Raw genomic sequence first — 21,706 nt, forward strand, 5'->3', positions numbered from 1 at the left:
TGAACAATACTTTTCTTGGTACAGATTTCTGTTGAACTTTACGACACCTACGAAATATTGAAAATTAAATAGTTACTTTGAAACTGTGTAATTAATATCAATTACATGAGTTGGAAAGAAGGATCATATTTAACAACCACCTGATAGAATGAAACAATCTTTTCCAGGTTCACAAATCCAGAAACAACTCGAGAGAAAACTTGAGAGGATATCCCCAAGGATTCCCGCCAAATAATCTCTGTATCGAATCGGATATCCTAACATTGTCCGAGGGTTAAATCGAGCAGGGGCCGCATCCTGTTCCATACAAAATCGATTCTCAAGAAACACGAAACATCGTTCCATGTGGAAGGTTCAATCCATCAGGAGACGCAACTAATGCTTCGATCGTGTCCCATGGGATTATCCTTCGCGGAGGATCAGCCATCGAAAATTTCCGCCAGTATCATGGGTAAAAGAAATCGGTATCCCACCGTACTAGAGTCTTGAAAGAGGATTTCTGGCGAGATTTTACAATCTGAAAAGTGATAAAATAAAAATAATAATATTAATTTATCGTAACAATGTAATGACACTAAAATGAATCTCAGAAAACTAATTCCTAAGTGTTCCTAGACACAGAAAGGGATCGATGCTGTGGAACAGCAAGTCTAGAAGTATCAAAGTCGAGCAGAAGCGTCTTAAGGGGAGAAAAAGGATCGTTAAGCGAGTCACGAAACCGGGCGGGATGATTTTGAAGGGGTCTAATGAAAGTCAGGGTAATATAAGTGGCCGCAGAGAATGTAGATTGCCGGATTAACTCCCAAGAAAGAGGATACGGGACAAACGATCTGGAAACGTTCTACTTGGAGTATCTCTGAAGATATTTAAGAAAAAAAAAAAAAAGAAAGGAAAAATATGTTTCTTAGAAGTTTTTTAAATAGAAGAAAGTTTGTGAATCGTGGTAGATAACGAAAGGGTATAATAAAGTGGTAAGTCGAGAGAGACGCAGTGATCTTCAAGGACGTCGTCCAGCAATACTTCAGACGGGTCTTCAACGGCTTGCGCAGCCTAATGTATCCCCTGCGCGTCGTAAGTTGGACTCGTTTCCTTGGAACGTAAACTTTCCACGGCTTTGCTGGAAAATACGATCCATCGTTGGCCAGAGTAATTTGCAGTCACAGAGGAAGAGAAAAAAAAATAGCAGAATTTCCACAGCTCGCCGGGACACCGCCTACGGGAACAAATAAAGGCTTGTTTCGAGCGAGAACAAGTAAAGGAAATTTTAAATTCAACAATATTGAACGGAGACTTACTGACGAGGTGTAATTTTTCAATTAAAATTTAAAGATCTCTGCGACGGTCATTGCAGGCAGATACTCCTGAGGGTAGTAGAATGTTCCGTGTTCCAGGTAAAGTAACAAGAGTGCCGAAGGAACTATAAACAGATATAAAAGAAGCTTGGAACAAACCCTTCAAGGAACAATGCAGTCATCTCTCAGAATGCAATGCCCCGTCACGTACTCGACGAGGATACTTGGCACCGCATGAACTTGAACGCAACTCTGTTGCAATTGAAACAATTGTTGCATCGTGTTTCAGCCATGAATCAATTCGACAATTTCACAGACATCTTCCGTAGTCTGAACATCACCGACGAGGACATCGACTACGTGAACAAGTTCGCTCTAGACAATCTAACGATGCCGAGGAGCAACGAGCAAATTGATTGTTACTGCAACAATAAAGTTCGTGATTTAGCGGTTGAATATAGAAACTATCACGGTTACGTGGCATTGGTGGTGTGTCTATTTGGAACTCTTGCGAACATGATGAACATTATCGTGTTAACGAGAAAAGATATGGTGGCCACACCGATAAATCGTATTCTCACCGGTCTGGCTACAGCTGACATGCTGGTCATGTTGGAATACATACCGTTCGCTATTTACGTGTACATCGTGCTGCCAAAGAGACAGACGTTTCCTTACGGATGGGCGGTGTTCGTTCTATTTCACATGCACTTCACGCAGCTACTGCATACCATCAGCATCGCCATCACGCTCACATTGGCCGTTTGGAGATACATCGCCATTAGGTGAGTCCAATTCTCTGTTTAGGATATTGTCTCTTTATGGATTGCTTCACTGATTGCAACAGCGACGAAATTTAGTTAGGCGTGAATGAATTTTGGTATAGAATACATAAACAGAGCTTTCTGTACCCTTGATAACAAAATGAATACGAACGGTAATAGATTTTCTAAATATGTAATCATTTTTCTTAGCAGAACTAGCTTCTATTCCATAGGCGGTACAGATGCGAGAAATTTTCAAAGAACTTTTTAACGTTTCAGAGTGGCATCGATAAAAAGTTGCTAGAAGAAAATTGCTTTTAAAATGACGGAGAATCTAATATCTGCTAAACCCACAGATATCGGGAGCGAGCTTATAGTATCGTTGAGAGGAACGATAAAAATGATAAAAGTTTACGAGTCACCTACCACGAAAATTCTTGAACCTTTCATAGATACTCAAACATGAATAATTTCCTTTAAATAGAGAGGAGTGTTGGTGCATCGGTTTTTGACGATAAACTGTGCCACTGAAAATATCAGTTTTCCATACGCTAAACTTTCTCCCATAATTTTTTCGCTTTTATCTCCATACGAATAAAACCACAGATCGTGAGGTTTATGGTCAATCAAGCGATCCGTATAAAAGTTATTGCATGGAATAAACGGTTATAAACTCGAATTTTAAAGAGATTTACAACTAGTGTTAGTATGAATTTTAACTCGTTCATCGCCACTGTGTAAAATAAATTTGATTTGCAAAAGTTCTGATATGATTTTCAGTAGAGTAATTTCAACTGGAGAGTTCTACGAATTTCTAAATCGATTTTATTAAACTTCAAGTGCCCAAAGTCGATTTTACCTGGTTCAAGATCGTCTCCATAAACAATCAAGAGCTCAAGATCCTTCTTATCCAGTTTCACTAGTCCAGCTATATTCGATGTCGCCCTTACAGAAGCCTTACGGTTTCAAAGCCGTCTTCCTCGAGTTCAAGAACTTTTCAAGCTGTCGATGCCAACTTCTAGGACTTCCGGTCGTGTGTACTAAACGTTTCAAGTTCATAATCTTCATCCTTGTCGTTTTTTAATTAATTTTTCCACCATAGGGTAACCTTTTTTCTGTAAAATATAATAAAATAATATAACTTTAGATCGTGCACGTTGTTTTTTTATTCCTATTTTATTATTTTAATAAGATTTTTGAGACTACCTCGTAGTATGGAGTGAAAATTCTAGGTATCCTTTGTACATCCCTTGAGTCGAGTTGATTTGAAGTCACAGGTTTGCTTACCACTAATTAGTCTATTGCTAATGAGTCTATTAGCAAGTGCAAGATGAAACGCCGGCAGCTTCACAAGAACCACCCCATTCCCGTGGCGGTAGTCAAGGTGTTAATCGATGCTTTTGAATGGTTTTATTACATCCTTCCAGGACTAATTTTCATGACATTCTAGCTTTTGCGAATCTCGCGTTTAATAACATCTTTTTCCTTTTCCTTCTATCTGCACGGATGTTAGCTAACGAGGTTGTAATTAAGAACCAAGAGTTAATTTGATCGCGTGTCTCGGTTCTTTGTGTCAAAGAAAAAATTGCACCTCTGACTTCTTGCATACAGACAGTCAGTTTTAATTAGTCGAGGTTGAAATTGACCGAATAATCGATGCCGTGGCAGAAAATCTTACCGTGATTGAATGAAAATTTTCATTCATAAATTTCCAACAATATGCGTTGTTAAAAGATATGTCGAATCGTTTCCAATCGTTTGTCCGCTGATTCCAACCATCTAACAAAAGTTTTTAACAGCGAAATCTTGTTTGTTACCGCTGGCAGTAAACGAATCGACTGGTTTCCTTTATCGTTCTTCCTGGAAATAGAGAATATAATCCGTTTCCATGGTGAAACGGTGCAGCTACAATAAACTGAAACGTGTTCTACGCTTTTATCTAAGCAAAGATCACTCTTATTGCTAACAGTTATTGTTAGATCGGAATGGGTAGACTCGTTTGCTTCGTATCGAAACGTTGCAGTTACCGCTTCCTTTGTAATCGTATCCTCTAACAATCGAATATCTGTAAAACGGAAAAAAGTACACCAGCAATCAAAAGCGTGAAATCACGGTGTGGAGGATTTTAATTCTTTTTCAAACGGGTTTGAAATAAAACCCTGTATCGAATCCATGATGTAATTAATTTTTCAAGTTTAATATTACGTAAAATTAATACGTAAAGTAATATTAATAATATTAATATTATAATTTTATTAATAATAGTAATTTATTTTAAAATTGAATGGATATGGAAATCCTGCAATGAATGCAAATATAATTCAGAAAATTTTAATAAACATCTTCAATCTAACTTTGGGTACGAGTAAACAAACTCTCAGAATCTCGATGCTATCCAACCTGTAATTTCGAATATTCGCATACTCCTGCAATTTATGTTCAGATGTGTTAACAAATCAATCGGCTCACAGTATATCTCCAAAGCTACACTTTAAAATTAAAATATCCTGTGTGCTTATACTTTTGATCCCAATTATACATATATTCATTTCAAAAGGAATTTGAAATAAATGCACGTGCTTTTTTTCCTGGAATACCATTGAAAGTTGATTTTCAATTACATCATTCGTTTGCGATACTTGTTTTGCTTCACGTATTTTTCGATCCTTCAATCAACGGATTTATTGCCGAATTTGATCAATTTAACTTTTCGATGTGTTGTTGCGAGCAAGAGTTACAACTTTGAAATTGAACTTTCAATAGAAATCAGATATCTGGCGAATCATCGGACTACTGTACGACGATACCTTGAAATTTATAGCCTGGATCACCGAAGTTTCCTTAATTAATCGGATCCTATTAGTGGCCCCAAATGATCGATGCATTCCAGGCATCTTGCACCTCGCTAAACTTTGTTCTGTCACCTAACTTTCAAACGATAATAATCAACCATGCGTGAGAATCATATTGGGTCCTATTAGAAATTAATTAAAAATCAATATTTTTTCATTTCACTTTTTCACGGTTGGCCGTTCTACCATTCATTCATATCAAATAAATTGAAACTGTTTGTATCTCCCAGATTTGGTCATTCTATAATATTCATCTCTGGTGGATATATTTGAGCTAATATTTACACGAACGTTACTCGTTAATTTCATTCATAAATGTTTGCTGTATTTTCGGTATTTCGAAGAGAAACTAACAGGGAAATTTAATAGTATAGAAAATAGCAATTCGTTAAATTTACCTGGGTAAAACGCAGCCATTTAAATGATCTATTTTTCGTTTCACAAACACGGGTTCTTCGGATTGCATTCTCTATGAAAGCTTTCAATTGTCTGCATCTGGCGCTTGAATTTCTTCACGAATATTAGTCGTATGCTGTTGTATTGTTCGCGACTTATCGACGTATGTATTCATATCGCCGGTCAAATCTGGCAAATGAAAATGTCAATTGAAATTCTGAATTCGGTGAATTATTCAGTGTTTAAAATTATTCCTTAAGAACTATGCGCCCTATAATAATAAATTTCCAAGTAATGCAAAATGGAAATAATACTAATCGGATTTTAATATTCCAGGAAGCATTCTTTGATAAGACAAAGCACATTGAAAACTGCATTAGGGATTTCGCATTGAAATTTACACGTCGAATCCAGTGCTATTGAAGAGTGTTCGTAATTAAATGGATATGCATCATTACAGCGGGTATTATCCCAAATTGATGGAATAGTGGCCATATTTGTGTGGCAATGATAATTAACAAATTCTGGAACGAATAATCTGGATAACGCGTTGATTTAATCAAAATGCAGAAACAAAATGTAAAAATATTCAATTAGCGTTACGTTTTTATCAATCAATAGAAATTATTCAACAACCCAATATTTGTTCTACTGCGATTTTCTTTTCTGAGGAATTTCATTCCCACGAAAACCTCTGTTCCATTAATGTCCCTCTCTGATCCAGTTCTGTTTATTCACCTCGTGTTTAATCGTTTCTGGTCCCTCGATGAAACGAAATGCAAACTCGTGATCTGTTTTAAGCGCATCCATGCAGAAAACTGAAAAGTTTTCAAAGAGTTTGTCCAATCGTCCCTGATTTGCTTTCTGAAACTTTCAATATTTCATCGCATCAAACTTAATAAATAGTAATTTCTATATTGCATCTTTTGATATCATTTTCAAGAAGAATCGCGTCACGTCGTTATAAAAAGAATTCATAGAAGTATGAAGAAACTTCTGAATTATAAACAAATTGCTCGGAATATGTAAGGCATGCAAAGTATGCGAAACAAGATAATACTTTAAATCACCTGGAGAGAAACATCTGCAGACTAGTCATCGCCATTACATCTTCGACAATAGCTTCTTGAATTTAAGAGGCATTTGCTCGCGGAAACTTTGAGCAAAATAAACGCTTCAGCAAACGGAATCTCCTGTCGATCTTATTTCTGAAAAATAACAAACAAATTGGCATACCTCCTTATTTATGTGTTTTATATATAACTTGGGGAAAGCAACCTTATTCTATATTGAAAGTAAAGAAATATTTTTAAAACAACTTTCGTATAAAGTCATACTAAACAAATTTTTGGTTCTTCATTTAAGTATAAAAATTGCAAATTTTTTATACTATATCAAAAACCCATTATCGATTTGGAATTAAAAATTGAATATTCGCCGATGTACAATGGTAAATTGCAAATTAGTTGAAGCATTGTTTGTTCTAACAACCTGCCCTTTTGTATAATGAATATTAATAAAATGCTTATGCAGCTGTTCTCATCGAACTTTAAACTTTAAACTGATGTGGAATAACTACAATTTTCTGATACTTTTATGTTATGAAATTGTATCGAATGTAATTACACACTTTTGGTGACTAATGTATCCTGTAATATTACCTAACATTAAATATTACGCGAAGCTAAATAAGGTAGCTAATTAACGTCACTGTTGGAACCTCCTACGAGAACATTATTTGCTAGAGTGACATCAGAATACGCTTCAGAGGACTACCTTATGTAGCTCGATCCTGAAATGATATTTTCCTACTTGCAGAGAAAATTGAGAATTACATAGATGATGCAAATTTACATGCTGTTTCAACAGACTTATCCGAGTATTCACAAATAATCAAGGCTGAAAGGAAATTATAGCGAAAGGACGATTAATTAATCTCCTGGGATAAAATTGTAATTGCGTTTAACAATGGAAGATTAACGTGGAAAACGGAATAGTACAGGTTGCGAGGGTGAAACCATATCAAATACTGAGTCGATTACGAGATACGAGATTACATGGTACTTTAATGTGAGACAAACCGATGCTTAGCCTAGAAATGAACTATAACATAAATCCGACAATCTCTTGCACGTGATTTTAGTAAACCATAGGTGTATAATTTTGCTATTGTAAAATCAAATTAAAAATGTTAGCAATTGCCATTCAGAGATGATACAGAAGACTTCCATGTGCAAAATTTTTTAATAACGCTTTAATAATGCTTAACGAGCAATTGTATATATTGAATCGATAACGATAGTAAAGAATCTATTAATACCCATTCCATCGATCTAAGAACGAACAATGGTACTTGAAGAAACGTCTCGTTTAATATCGCTTAAATTTTTGTCCCTGTACTTTGACAAAGTTAGTAGAGCAAACTGTTTCAAGGGAAAAGAGGATTTAGTATGAAATCCAGTTTAAAAGATGTGCACAAACTCCAATCTTTCTGTCTATAGTATATCCTAACATCTAATACATCTGTAGCCTACTTTCAGAACTGGGCTAACACCTGATAAGTTGAATCATAAATTTCATGTGGATTATCATTTCTATGTTTTAGATAGCGTGGTATCTGACGAAGCGTGGGAACTTAGTGAAAGTGATAAAAACGTAATTAAAAGCTCATTAGCTATCAACTTTAAGTTCCTAAGTTTAAGATCTATTAATTTGCAAACTAACAGATTATTATTTGAAAATTCTATGTTATACCGCGACAACGATTCGTACGATAAGTACTTGAATTGTCGAGAATAAATTCATAAAAATAAGAAGGATCATTATCTCTGATATAAGAATATTTTTCTTTAACGAGTTACATCCGTGATTTCACTAGCAACCGGACTATTTGCTCGAACAAATAATAAGGCATCTGCATAACGTCTGGTGGCGCAGCTTTGACGCTCCATTTCCCTCTTTTCTCTTGGAAAAATCGCGGAATTGTTTAAGGACCGGGTGTTTACGATTTTCAAATTAAATCAGCGAAAAATAACTCTCAACTCGACTAATTTTTTTAAAACAATTGCAGTCCAATACTTGTCCGGGAACACGATGAAACATGTAACATTATACATAGCCGTTGAAGAGGTATGACGTTCGATTTTTGAAAGCAAAAAAATTTCATTTAACGCGTAGTTTCAATTTACGATACTCTTTTTCCTCGTGTGTCAACATTCCACTCTGTGGCATGTTTTTTACGATCTCATATTCGGTAGTTGTTTGAAACGTCCGTTTGTTCGATGCATACAGTTGGAGAACTATTAAATGACCGATTAAACGTTCATAGATTCTTCAAATATCATATTATTGCATCTTTTTGACATCATTTTATTGTAACGGAATGTCCAATCTGAAACACATTATTCATTCGTTAGTCAGTCAATTTGTATTAATAATATTAATAAAGCATTTATATGTATAGCTATTCATAAATTTCAATTTTCATACTTTAAATTGATATAATAGAAATGTTATATCATGCTACTTTTATGTCAGGAAATCGTGTTAAACTTTACATGTCCCAAAATTGCTCATTTGATATGCAAAAACGTAATAATGATTAATACAGAAAAGTGAATCAGGTGGAAGGTAAAATAAAGGTGGAATTTTGAGGGGAATATTCCCTGTGGATGATGATTTCACAAAATGTATACTCATCTCGTTTAAAAGTTCTCCCTTTCCTTTGGCAGTGAGTTAATACCATCCGCTAGTCTTCCATGGCTTACAAAGAATTACAGGGGAGCCAAGTTACAAAGATATCCACAAAAATTTCCATAACCGTTCCCTCGTGACAGTTCTAAATTAGCGAATAAAAAGCTGAAAAAGAAAGATAGCGTATTTTTTTTTGTCTGATGACAATAATATACCATGATGAATAAACTTTTCCGTGTCGCTATAAAAGCAATTGTTTTAAATAAAGATAAATTGCCAGAGGGTTTTATTGGGAAAGTATAAAAAATATTGCGTTCCAATCAACGAGCATGTCTAATGGAAATTAAAGCTGTTAACTCATAATTGTAAGTAAGAAAAATTAATTAACAGGTCGTTGGGGGGAAAGACGCGTTTTTCCCTTTAATCGCATCAATACTCTTCAGTTGCGAGTTAATTAAAGCAAATGTTTCTGGGAAGATGAATACCCGTTTTCCTATTGAGAATTAATGAGTTTAATGAGAAACTGCTTATGAAGCAGTCTATTAATGACTTTGAGAGAAATACAGTTGCTTTGATCTTTCATTATACGTAAACGTCGCTAGAAAAATACGAAAATTGAAATTTAATCCTATCATCCGTCGCTCAACCAATTTACCTATGTAGAACAACAGGGTACGTATGTCCCCGTCATTCGATGAGTATTTCTGTATAGTCGTGCATACAAACGAAATGAATACAACGAATAGGAAATGAAAAATCGCGAAATGAAAAAACATGCACAGAGAGTTTGCCACCTTTGAAAGGATTCGTTTATTGTGAAACTTTTTTGGAAAATTTCGAACAAATCTGAAAAAAAGAAAATATTTAATTTCAGTATGCAATCAGGATTTAAAATCAGATGCAAGGAAAATTTTCATTAGCCAGCTATAAATAATAATTATTACTGCACCAGAGAAACAATAAAATTAATCAGAGGTAGAAAGGAACATTACGGCGCCAATTACCTTGTATCAAACGCATTGTTCTTTTGTTGTCACAGGTTTCCACAATACAATTCGTGGTGCACCGCTGCTCGTTGCAGGGTAGCTCTTTGGAGCAGTTTCCTGGCACCGTTCGTCGCCTGTGCACCGAGCTATCTCGTATTTGGAGTAAGTAAATTCATCGTTCAGTACGTTCACTGATATTTAGGATCATCCAGTGATCAATATCTCCTCTGTATACATTTGTGTCATCGTAGAAATCTATGTACAGTTTGTATTGTTCTACTTATTAGACCTAACAGTATTATTTAACTGTTAGATTTATAAGAACCTAAAATAGATAAAATCTTTGATTGTTAGATTAAAAAACAGACGATGAAGGAAAACGGCACCCTGGAGATTGCTTACACCGTGGACGCTGATTACTCTGATCACAAGGACTTCTTTTACCAGCTAAATTTCTGGGTATTAGGGGTTGTCGTGAAGCTCCTACCCTGCGTCATTCTCACCGTTATCAGTTGCTGGCTGATTAAAGCTCTTTACAAGTAATATATTGCACTCTGCAATATTCTTCACTCCTATAAAGTAAACGATAACAGATCAAATATCATTTGTATAAATGATCTTATCTGAAAGCAAAATATTGAAAGAATATCCTGAAGAGTTTCAAATCAATACAAAAATACCTCTAGTAAGCAAACCTTGAAAAGTTTCAATCAATACAAAAGTACTCCTATGTTCCACTGATTCCACTCAAAATCCATTATCGTTTTTGTCAACGATTTAACCTTTCTTACACTCCTGAAAAGAATAAATAAAAACAATTTATATACAATTGAATGATCTTGTTTCAGAGCAAAAGGTAGGAAACAAGCCTTGAAGAGTTACAATCAGTGCAAAAGTACTGTCCCTATGGGCAATGGGCTAATCCCAAAACGACCAAGCAAGTCTGATAAAAGAGCAGACAGAACAACGAAAATGTTGGTGGCTGTGCTGCTACTATTCCTGGTCACGGAGATTCCTCAGGGTGTTCTTGGCCTTTTATCTGGTGTACTGGGCGACTGTTTCTTCCGCAATTGTTACCACAATTTTGGGGAGGTGATGGACATCCTGGCTTTATTGAATGGGGCAATCAACTTCATCCTTTACTGTTCCATGTCCAGACAATTCCGTACTACCTTTGGACAGCTGTTCAAACCTAGAATCATGAAGAAATGGCAACCTATGACCCAGCAGACCGACGTTCAAAGTACCTACGTATGATGCAGGCTGAAAGGTCTACAGACCACTCGCCTTTAAATGCTGAAGAATAAAATAATTCATATTGTTTATACTATTTGATATTTATAAAGGAAAGACTTTTTAATTCATTGTTTGTTTCTTGTTTTTTTTTAAAGATAACATGGATGAAGTAGGTTTGACAAAATTTTAATTACAAACTATTCTTATTAATCACTTTACGTTGCCAACTACAATTCTGTATAAAAATAAAATCAAGGAATTAATCAATGGCAGAGCAAGAGTATTTGCTGGTTCATTGGGAGCAAATACCGGAAGCTGGAGCTTTGGGCTCGACAGGCTTAAAATCGAGTAAAGTTCGTCCAACAATTTTCGAGCTGTTACTGCGAAAGGTAGTTCCGTTCGGACGAGCAAGGGCTATAATTTCACGTTCAATTTAATCGACACTGGAATTGATTAAATCAAATTCAGCCCGTTCGAAAATAAATTTCATCCATCAATCATTATTTGTTCCATCTCTAACTGTAATTCACTTTTCATCTAATTATTTTACCAATTATTGCCAATTTTTAATATGTAAAAACCATTCGTGGCGCACAAATTTACTCGCAATACAAACTTTCAACGTCCTCATCGAACTTTGTGTCTGAAAACACGAAACGTAGTAATAGTACGATCACTTGAAATTGTAATGTAGCTACTATCGTATCGCAAACGAAATTTGTAAATACATAAGTGAATAGAATAATGATATATCAACGATAATAATTTGTTCTTATATTTATTTTATACGCAAAATAGATGGATTTTTGGCTACTGAGCCCAGCCGAATATCCACTGAATTATGTACGTGGTAACAATAAATTACTTATAGAGACTACGAATAAACGATTATGTATCTTAAATTTTTATCGAACATCGAAGTCGAGAATAAAGCAACAAAAATAATAGTTATTACCCAATTGATTTTATATTCTTCGGATTCTTTCAACCACCTTGCCTCCTCTTCAAACACTCTCCGTCCACACTTTTCCTTCCGTTTTTCATCATCTCGTTCCTTCTTCACAAAGAATTATACGCTCTTTGAACGCGTTACCCCTAGAGGCCAATATATTAAAGTATGAAACAATAAAAAAAACGTAAAACACGTCCTAGAGGTATCAATTAATAAGAAAAGTATAAAATACCTTGTCCCATCGTTTCCAAGTATAAGTAAGTAAAAAGATATCATGGAATTCCAAGAATCAGAAGTTATTTTGATCCTGATACTGGGAGAAAGTCTGCAAAATGTGAAAAATTTATTTATAAAGTTCACAGAAAAACTGGTGTTATTGGTTTCTATATAACATACCTGGAAGGGCTAATTATTGATCTAAATGATCATAAGTTATGTTTCTAAAAGGCTTATAGAGGTCAAGATCATTGAAACGTATGAAATTTAGGTGATTAGCTGAAAGTAATTGGTACATTGAATCGATTTTGTAGCCGTAATATTGGTTATCAAGCCACACGAAATGACGGACGTAATCAAAATCATATACGTATGTGGAGGAGACCACCACGTTACATTCGTACACACGGTTCTACAATTATGTAAATCATCAATCTGTTCGATCTATCAATCTCTCTATGAATATTCAGAATGCGATGTTTTATAAAAACGTGAGATGTTCAAAGATCACCGTGTACGTATCATGGTAATTTTGCTCTCGTTCGAGCGTATATTGGAAATCAATTTCTTCCGACGAAATTGCTTCTCTTTCATGGATCAATTCACCAACAGCTGTCCTCTTGCTACCTCTTGGAATTTTGATCGAATAGCTTTCTCTAAATTTCAGTACCTACTACTTTATTTTTGATTATTTAATATTTTTTAAACTTAAATTGACTAACTAAGCGAGAATTTGGAAGTAAATAACATCGCTTTAGTTTTCTATTCGAATGTTAATTAAATAAATGTTTACCTAATGAATACCTAATTACCATTGCCGAAGCACGGTAGCATCGCTCTAATTTCCATATTCTTCTATTCAACGGATAATTAAACGCAAACTGATTTAATGAATACCTAATTATAGATTTCAAAGCACACAGTGCCGCTTTGTTTTTCGATATCTTTACTCGAATGCTAATTAAACGAGTAATTATCTAATCAATATATAATTGTCATTATCGACGCACGTAGTATATTTTTATTTCAACAATACAAATGTTGACTCAATGAATATCTAACTATAAGTCAATATGTAAGCTTGACTCAATACTTTTTCCAATATTTCAAAAGAACGTTTCTCCTCTTTGAAGTGAGTTCAAAGGTACATAAAATGAAATTCTCGGGAAGAGTTCAAGATTAAATCTCACACGTACCACGATTTATACCCAGAATTTCCTTTCCTCGTTGCATCCAAGTTTTATCAATAACGCAGTGTATTCCATTTTTAATGTGCTTCATGTAACACCTGGCAACAACTAATTTCTTTCAGCCTTCGGGTCATCTTGTTTACACCCTTCTCAGCGGATAGCAATATCCATCTTTAATTTCAAACTTCTGAAGCTTCAAGGAAATCAAGAAGAAATTGCGTCCCATTAGAAGGAGAGCTTCATTCTCCCTGTCGTTGATTAAGTTCGTTCAATCTTCGTGTCAACCGGTTACAGGCCTTCTCCTGATAATATTCGTTTTCACTATCACGAAAAAAAAAAAAAAAAATATATAGAAAAAAAACGCGTTCATCGTATAATGGATTCGATTACAATTAGGAGGAACGTAATGGAATCTCAATAATAATACTTAGTTTCAATATAGTTTTCTCTAGATACTCAAAGCTATCAGTTATCAAAAGTATTTTTGATAATAAAAATTTTCCGTTAAACTCGGTTGTATAATCATTTCAGGATATATGAGCAGTTTTACCAGCTCCAATGCGCATATACGCTTCGTCTCCTCTTTTATTCACGATTCCCGAAGGATTTCCATCTGGCTGTACGCTCGCATCGCGCCGGCTGATTATACCGGAATGGTATTCGACCCGGCCGCGTACGTACCAGGTGAAAGGTACTTCACATTATTCCGCTGAATTCGTCGACGAGTCGGATATGATCGTCAGTTTGCGTGACTGCTCTATTCCCACCTTTCCTGGAACAGTTAAAAGGATTTCTTACAACGGAGACGAATTAATTATCGTTCATTGTCAAGCTCGAATTTTCTGCATCAATGAATTTTGTTAAAGCCGAGAAGTTTCAGCTTTATATAATTAACATCGTTACGATTTCTATAGAAATCAGCAGTTGGTATTCTTACACCGGTTTAATTACCGTGTCTAATCAACCGCTGTTTTATCAGAAAGCTGGAAATCTCTGTTATTTACAAAGAGAAAATCTATCGGGTGTTCTAGTGAACAGTGTTTCTAGCAACGATGCGTCGTTTCTCGTCGCTTCTTCTAATTGAGTTCTCTTGTCGACAGCAAGACTGACAGCTCGCGAGAGCATTTTACTCGTCCTTCGTTCGCGTTCCATCGTGATGGTACGCTCCCTTCGAGAGCCTTTAAATTAATTATCTTCCAGTGAGACGAATTGGATGTACCACGCCTTCCTTTCCACGTGGATCGAGCAAAACTTCCCTGACCTGTTCGTCGCGTCGATTTTCTTCATCAACCCCCGGTGCTTGGTGGCTTAATGAACGTGTATAACGAAGCTGCTTCCAACTTGTGTAATTGATCGCGTGGGATGGAGGATGAAGACGAAGAGGCCAATGACATAATGGTAGAGACGAGTGCCAGGCAACGAAGCTATAAAATTGACAAATGTTAATTGTTTTTTCACACAAAGTATCCAATTACTGTTACACTGGAAATAAAAGAGTTTTGTTTATTTATTTTCTAGCTATTTTTAACGCGATAGAAATTTCAATGATATCGAATTTAGCTAACACGCGTTACACTACTTTCGTCCTCGACATAGATTTCGATGTCAATTTCCGAATACCGATACCGCTTTTACGGCGACTACGGCTGATGAGATTTTCTAGCATCAAACGACACGCGGTCGATTTCCACGCGGTTAGATAGACGTGTGGACACCAGGGAAATTTATTGTAAAACACCCTGGAACGACGAGCGAAATATTCCGTGGTGTCAAAATGATGGATCAACGAGGTGACTTCGTTTAAATGTAAAAAAATGTCATTCATATTCGTTGAAAACAAAGCTGTAATTAAGCACTCCATATATATAAGGATAATCAAGTTGCTTGTAATCACGAATTACTGAAAGAAGTTATCTAAACTTCTAATTACGACTCTTGCTTCCTTGGTTAAACGTGATCGCTGTTCCAGCGTGATACATCTCATGCGCGGCACGCACAAGCAATTTACCACGACACGCTTTAATTACTCCTAGAAGTGTTATGAACAGGGAGTTAGAATGATGAGCTTAAGATGACGCGAGCCAATAATCCCTTAAACGACGAATCGACATAAGCAACATCGCTTCGCAGCTACGTGCTGGTTTCGTAACATCTCTGTAGCGATCCTTCGTTAATCCTTGACACTTTTGAAACATCTTCCAACGGGAATACAGCGGTTAATGTGCGGCGGTCATCTGGAAAAACTTCGATGAGAAAACTAGGTCTCCTTGACACGTGAAGCCTTGGTCTAGCAAGGATGAAGGATGAAGTATCAACACTTGACGGTGTAAGGAGCCATAATAAATGTAAATAAAAAATTCATTAAACCTACACGAGCATCCACACAATTTCTTCCCTAAATACTTTAATTATAAAACGTTACACTTGTGCGAAACAGTTCTTAGCAGGATTCTTTTTATTCCACTAAGTAATTGTCCCAGTTCAAACTTCATCTGCATTCAGAACTCTTGTATTCTCAATGCTAGACGTGCTTTCTTGCTGAATTTTTGCTGACAATTTCTTCGCGGTCTGCGTTATCTATAATAATAAAAGGAAATGGAAAGATACAGCCAAACAATAGAATCCTCCCGAAGCTTACCTGCTCCTCTACGTCAATTACAACCGTGATATCGTTTAACGCGGTTAAAAATTCAGCCGCGGCGTTCTTTTTACCCTGTTCTTCCAACACTATCGCGTAATTAATTAATATCAGAGGATCCTGCGGCGAGATCGCGTGAGCTCTCTGCAATATCTTTTCAGCACCCTCCAGGTCATCCAAACGCTTCAGGGCAACTGCAACAAATGTGTGGAAGATTTTGTTAGTTCATTCTAACAAACAGCTTCGATAAAATTAGAATTTCTTATCCGACAATGACACAGTGAGTCGTATTATCTGTTCGCTATCTTATAAGATCAATGAGAATCGGATTTTGCTTTTGGAATCTCTAAGAGGGTATATGGAAATTTAAAGGAAGGTATGTGCGAAGAGACTTTAATCTCATAAAGAACAGAACTGATATTTATGTGCAAATAAGTTCCTTGCCTTTGATATATGTTTATTACGTGAATTCTTATTCATCTTGCCATGATAAAATGCTCCACCCTCAGCTAAAAGGGAGAGACCCTCGCGACTTTCTTTTTTTCAAAGGATTTTATTCGATTAAAGTGAGTATACTTTAACCGGCCTGCTTGTTAAAATTCATATTTCTTTATACACCTTTCTTTTACAAACTGTGAATCCTCTCCAAAAAAAAAAAAAAAAATGTAACACAGCTTACGGCCGAGCAGAAGGTACGGCATAGGATTTTTTGGCTCCGCATTAACCGCAGCACACAAATATATTGCAGCTGAGGCAGGTTGTCCGGTGGTGAGAAAAACCATACCCAAATTGTAGGCAGGCGGGAAAGCCATCGGATTGAGGTAGTGGGCTCTCTTCAAGCAGCTAATTGCCTGGAAATAATTAGAGCATTAAACCGATTTTGTCTGGCAATTATGTACCACCCCACGATCAATGAACGGTTCGTGCAAATTAGCTGAAACAATTATTACATGCATCGATGAAAAGAGAATAAACTGTGTATTAAATCTTTGGACGGTTCAATTTTAAAAAGGGATAAGTTAAACTCTTCATACAAAAGACGTGACCAGGCATGCTTCTTATTTCTTATTCAGTTGTCCACCCTCGCATTTCTTATCAGCGACTAGATAAACTAAAGCTCGGCTTTAAACTTAATCCGTTTAACTTCGAAGCTTAGACTTACTAACAACAATGTCTAAACAGCATAATAGCGAAGTGGATTAAGAAACTTTCGTTTCGCGTCAAGTGAATTCCTGAATTTTACAGAGAAGAAACGATTTCCTATCGTTCCTGAGACCTCTTCCGGTGGTAAGTAATAATATTTAATAACGTTCCTGACTTAATCTCATTTATCGGTCCACTTTGGTCCAATAAAAAAAGAAAAGATAGAGCGCCCTCTTATTTTTTTGCTAAAGCGTCGAAATAATTGGAAGAAAAAAGATATTGTCCGTGGTAAATATCGTTTCTGCTTCAACAAAGAGAAAGCGGTTACTTGCATACTTTCCGCAAAGTATTTTACGGAAATCCTCTTTCTTCGACGTCCTAAGCAAACTCTGTCGTACGCGATCGACTGTTATTGATCCCCGGCTTAGCCTTTTGCACTCCAAATACGTCACCCTTTCGCACAGGTATATCTTGATTCACGCAAAAAAAAAAGTAGTCTCCTAACGCCCTAATTTATGATCAGTGTAAAATTCATATAGTACATGTGTCATCTTAAAACTTTAAAAGACATTCGGATACTTGGCCTTGTTAGAAAAATTGAAATACTAAAGGATAGATTTTAACGAACAGATAAAATGTCTTGTATTCACGTGATGGCCTGCGTTCCTCGTTAGGAAATACTATGGCACATAATTCGCATTCACCGATTTTCTCCCGCTTCGACTGCTCTGCCGCATTACACGCTTCTGGCTTGTCCCTTAATTGAGTTCCCATGGGGGACCCAAGTGTATCCCAGCCGTCGCTGTGAGACTCTTGTACGCGCGCGTACCATCCCCTTTAATGAGCTTTAAATTAATTATCGTCGTTACAGCCGGCAGCGTGCACGAATTCACTTTGTTGTGTTCATGCTGATTCACGATTTGCTCCGCCTTCCGAGAAAAGAATTACATTGCACTGGTACACCTTCTAGATTCTATGGACTGTTGTCGACAAAATTGCAAAGATTTTAGATGGGATGGATGGCCAAATGGTGCGTTGGCATGATCGGAAAACATTAGTTCAACTCGAGGATGTAATACCGTGTTTGTTTGACCAGATGTTCCAGCTTCATCGAAAAGCAGAGAGATTCCACAACGTGCATGCCATGGAATTGGCAGCAAACGTAAACCACCGAGCCACGCAGGCAATTATGTTTTACCAAAGATACATACTCACGGCAACGAATTTTTGCTTCCCATAGAAACACATTCCAACGTTGTTCCATAAACCGTACGATTCTGAGATCGACTGGGCTGCCAGCTTGTACTTGGACAGTGCCACGTCGTACTCCTGATGATTCTGAAGAGTTAAAGGAAACGTTTTAGCGGGGAGAAACAAAGAAAATTCCAAAGCTTTCATGGTACGCCATGTTTCTAATTAAATTTTCGAACAACGTTACAGAAATGCTTTCCATATTTTATACTGAAACAACAACGTTTCCTGCCAGTCTCTTATTCTATCTCAAATACCATTTTGTTTGCTTTTATTTGCAAGAAATTAGAAGAATAATTTCTAGTGAAATTTACTGTTACAAAGAGCATCAATCTTTGTGAACAAATAGAATCGCTTTTCTGTATGCCAAGCCAATAAAAAAGTACGAATATTGTTTGTAACCGTCGTAAACTTATGCAATCCTCAAGCTGTATCATACAAAGGAAAAGAAAGCTCAGGATAAATCCATTATACGGAAATAATTGTTCTTTCTGTTGAATCCACGAGTGAACATACGTGCTCGGTACATCTCAACGACACGCAAACGTACACTCACCTGAATTACATAAGCTATCGGTAGGATCGCTTTGGTGCAATTTGGTGAGTGAGCAAGGGCTGTTCCGAATTGCTGGAACGCTTGTTGAACGTCACCGATTTTAAGGTAGAGAAGACCCAGTTCGGTTGCGGCTTCTATGCTTTCAGGATTCTCGCTGAAAGCACAGTAGAAATGAAACGAATTGGTGAACGAAGCCACCAACGAAGGGAACAACGTTTCCAACGTTTCCTCAATTATCTATGAGCAGCGTTTCCCTCGACCAAAGCACTTCTCTCCCTTAATCACTAGATAATTTAATTATTAGAATTGGGTCGCTTAAATACCAAATTAAACCTTCAAAGTTTTAAATGTAACTTACATTTAAATTACATTATACTGAAAAGTGTAAAAAATACAGGTAAAAAAGGGTAGAGGGGCATTGTGGTAATCAGTGCCGTCTCAAATTGTCTTCTCGCGTAGCTTCTGTTTACTCGGCATCTTTTTTAATCCGAGATCTACGGTTTAGTTTGCAACAAGAGGTAGAACATAATATACCGAGGCGTATCGCAAACAAGAACATTCGAGCCGATCATCTCACGACGACGGTGAAATTCAATCTACACGTGCAAGACGTTTGCGAGGTCAAACGAGCGGTAATTATAAACTATATTAATACGGAAAACAACAGACGAGAATGTTTTGTATACCTAAGCGCTGCTATGTAAGCATTCTGTGCTTCTGTACCGCGATCCTCGAGAAGGCAAACTTTTGCGAGAGCGATATATGGTAATTCGTTCTTCGTCAGTTCGATCGATTTTTTCAAATACCTCTTTGCATCCTGCAGTTGATTTAATTTCATGTGGCATTCGCCTATAAAAAGGGAATAATTGATGAAATAAATTTAAAGTAAAACGTCTGTATCCGACCCTACATTAATCAAATTTTATGCAATATCAATAACTTACCTAGATTCAGATAAATTTCCCAGTCTGGTTCATTTGATATCTTCTCAGCTTCCAGGTACGCGTCGATTGCACGCTTGTGACTGCCCATTATCAAACTGTTGAATAACATTGAATTAGCGAGAACGCAATGTCGAGTTTTTATTACAGTGAGGAAACAGGAAGTGAACCTTCATGAATCTAATTACAGCCGAGTTACATCAGTTTATTAAGAAATTTGCGACGAGTTATCATAACCTAATTAGTTATAAACTTATATATAGTTTACAGAATTTATATTAGAACCGATTCTTCAATGAAGAAGGCGAAATTAAATTTTCATATTACTTACAGAGACTTCGCTATCTGTTTAACATTATTAATGTTTGTTGAGTTTACGCTATAGGCGGCCTGAAAATGATTTAGCGAGTCTTGAATTTTCCCTTCTCGTCTTAATATTAAACCCTGCAAGAGACAAGCTACAATATTGTATCTAAAATGATTAGTAGAGTATAGAATATTATTTACTTTCAAGTAATTAGCATATTCGTTGTGTCCATCTGATTTTGTCAATTCTTGGTCGATTAGAGTTTTACAAGTTTTGTATTCGTGTCGTGTGTAATGCCGATGTAGTAACCAATTATTACTTTCCACTGCTGGTATTTCCGGTGCTAATTCAACAATAATCACCCAATATGTTAGAAAGAAACTGAAGTCCGTTACAGTTTCAAGGCTATTCATAAAGTTTGAATTTAAACGGTCAATTTCCTGTCGGTAAGCAGTATTAATGACCTTCGGTCGGCAAATTTGAAATTTATCGTAATAAAAAAAAACATTTTCAAAATATATAATACTTTCTGTCATAAATAAAAATACACGCAAATAGATAGATAACACATTATTGCCGCTCACTCGACATTGCGATTCAATTTTCGAAACGAAATATCTGATCACGGATATCTACTAAATGAAATTATAAAAATTGTGAAAACAAAAAGAACACCTTTTTTTCCTTTGTCATTTCTCAAACGCTGCGAAGCGATTCCTTGTTGCTGAATACGACCATTACTTAAAATATTGTTAGCCATTGTCAAAACAGAGAAATTACGTCGCACAAGTAATTTTCAGCAACAGTCTTCCATAGTCCGCCTGTATGTTGTTGCTATTATTTGTCATGACAACCTATGTTTTAAGTCCTCCTCACCTCAAATCAATTCTTGAAATATTTCATATATATTATAAATGTAAACATATTATTTATAATGTATTAAAAAATAAAAATACATACTTTCAAATACAATGATTACTTGAATGAAATATAACGGAAGAAAACTTTGATGACATGCTTCTTCATTATGTCCTTAGTAGTCCCTATTGGAAATGAGTACTTCATGGAAAAAAATGAATAAAACTTTATAAATTATAAAGAAATAATGCTATAATTTAACGTAAATGTGTAAAAAATTGAAAAGTACCCTGTAAAAGGTAAGCATTGTAGCGCCATCAGGGTGATAACAATAACTACAGAACGTCATCAGCGCATCAACATGGTTACGAGTAGTTTTTCTGACGCGATAACAAGGCGAAAATTTTGAAGCGATTTATTATTTAAATTATAAGA

General features: G+C 36.1%; 2 protein-coding genes and 4 long non-coding RNA genes across 7 annotated transcripts; 2 read left to right on the plus strand and 4 right to left on the minus strand.

Annotated features, from left to right (window-relative positions):
- Positions 1-1,482: 1,482 nt before the first annotated feature.
- On the plus strand, positions 1,483-12,178 carry LOC114872932 (G-protein coupled receptor dmsr-1). The gene is made up of 4 exons (XM_029180695.2): positions 1,483-2,077; positions 10,037-10,145; positions 10,338-10,522; positions 10,832-12,178. Exons 1-4 carry the CDS (start codon positions 1,488-1,490, stop codon positions 11,238-11,240), a joined length of 1,293 nt encoding a protein of 430 aa, XP_029036528.1. The 5' UTR covers positions 1,483-1,487; the 3' UTR covers positions 11,241-12,178.
- Positions 5,893-10,130, minus strand: LOC114872937. Its single transcript, XR_006830136.1, has 3 exons — positions 10,002-10,130; positions 6,375-9,162; positions 5,893-6,174 (listed from the first exon to the last, which is right to left on the minus strand). It is a non-coding gene; the product is annotated as an uncharacterized LOC114872937 (long non-coding RNA).
- On the minus strand, positions 10,464-10,957 carry LOC114872941. The gene is made up of 3 exons (XR_003788838.2): positions 10,866-10,957; positions 10,664-10,778; positions 10,464-10,555 (listed from the first exon to the last, which is right to left on the minus strand). It is a non-coding gene; the product is annotated as an uncharacterized LOC114872941 (long non-coding RNA).
- Positions 11,087-14,215, minus strand: LOC114872939. Of its 2 annotated transcripts, XR_003788835.2 has the most exons (6): positions 14,128-14,215; positions 13,584-13,898; positions 12,568-12,666; positions 12,404-12,496; positions 12,175-12,314; positions 11,087-11,175 (listed from the first exon to the last, which is right to left on the minus strand). It is a non-coding gene; the product is annotated as an uncharacterized LOC114872939 (long non-coding RNA). The 2 variants fall into 2 exon arrangements; XR_003788836.2 differs by lacking the exon at positions 12,568-12,666.
- LOC114872938 lies at positions 14,179-15,087 on the plus strand. Its single transcript, XR_003788834.2, has 2 exons — positions 14,179-14,268; positions 14,778-15,087. It is a non-coding gene; the product is annotated as an uncharacterized LOC114872938 (long non-coding RNA).
- An 868-nt stretch (positions 15,088-15,955) lies between these two features.
- Positions 15,956-21,651, minus strand: LOC114872931 (Bardet-Biedl syndrome 4 protein). The gene is made up of 12 exons (XM_029180694.2): positions 21,561-21,651; positions 21,374-21,472; positions 21,089-21,301; positions 20,614-20,756; positions 20,438-20,550; positions 20,110-20,204; positions 19,852-20,014; positions 19,166-19,319; positions 18,574-18,696; positions 16,895-17,066; positions 16,216-16,409; positions 15,956-16,154 (listed from the first exon to the last, which is right to left on the minus strand). The coding sequence occupies exons 3-12, from the start codon at positions 21,171-21,173 to the stop codon at positions 16,059-16,061; spliced, it is 1,338 nt and encodes a 445-aa protein (XP_029036527.1). The 5' UTR covers positions 21,174-21,301; positions 21,374-21,472; positions 21,561-21,651; the 3' UTR covers positions 15,956-16,058.
- Between the last annotated feature and the right edge of the window lie 55 nt (positions 21,652-21,706).

This window comes from Osmia bicornis, chromosome 15 (genome assembly GCF_907164935.1).
Source record: "Osmia bicornis bicornis chromosome 15, iOsmBic2.1, whole genome shotgun sequence".
Lineage (NCBI taxonomy): Eukaryota > Metazoa > Arthropoda > Insecta > Hymenoptera > Megachilidae > Osmia > Osmia bicornis.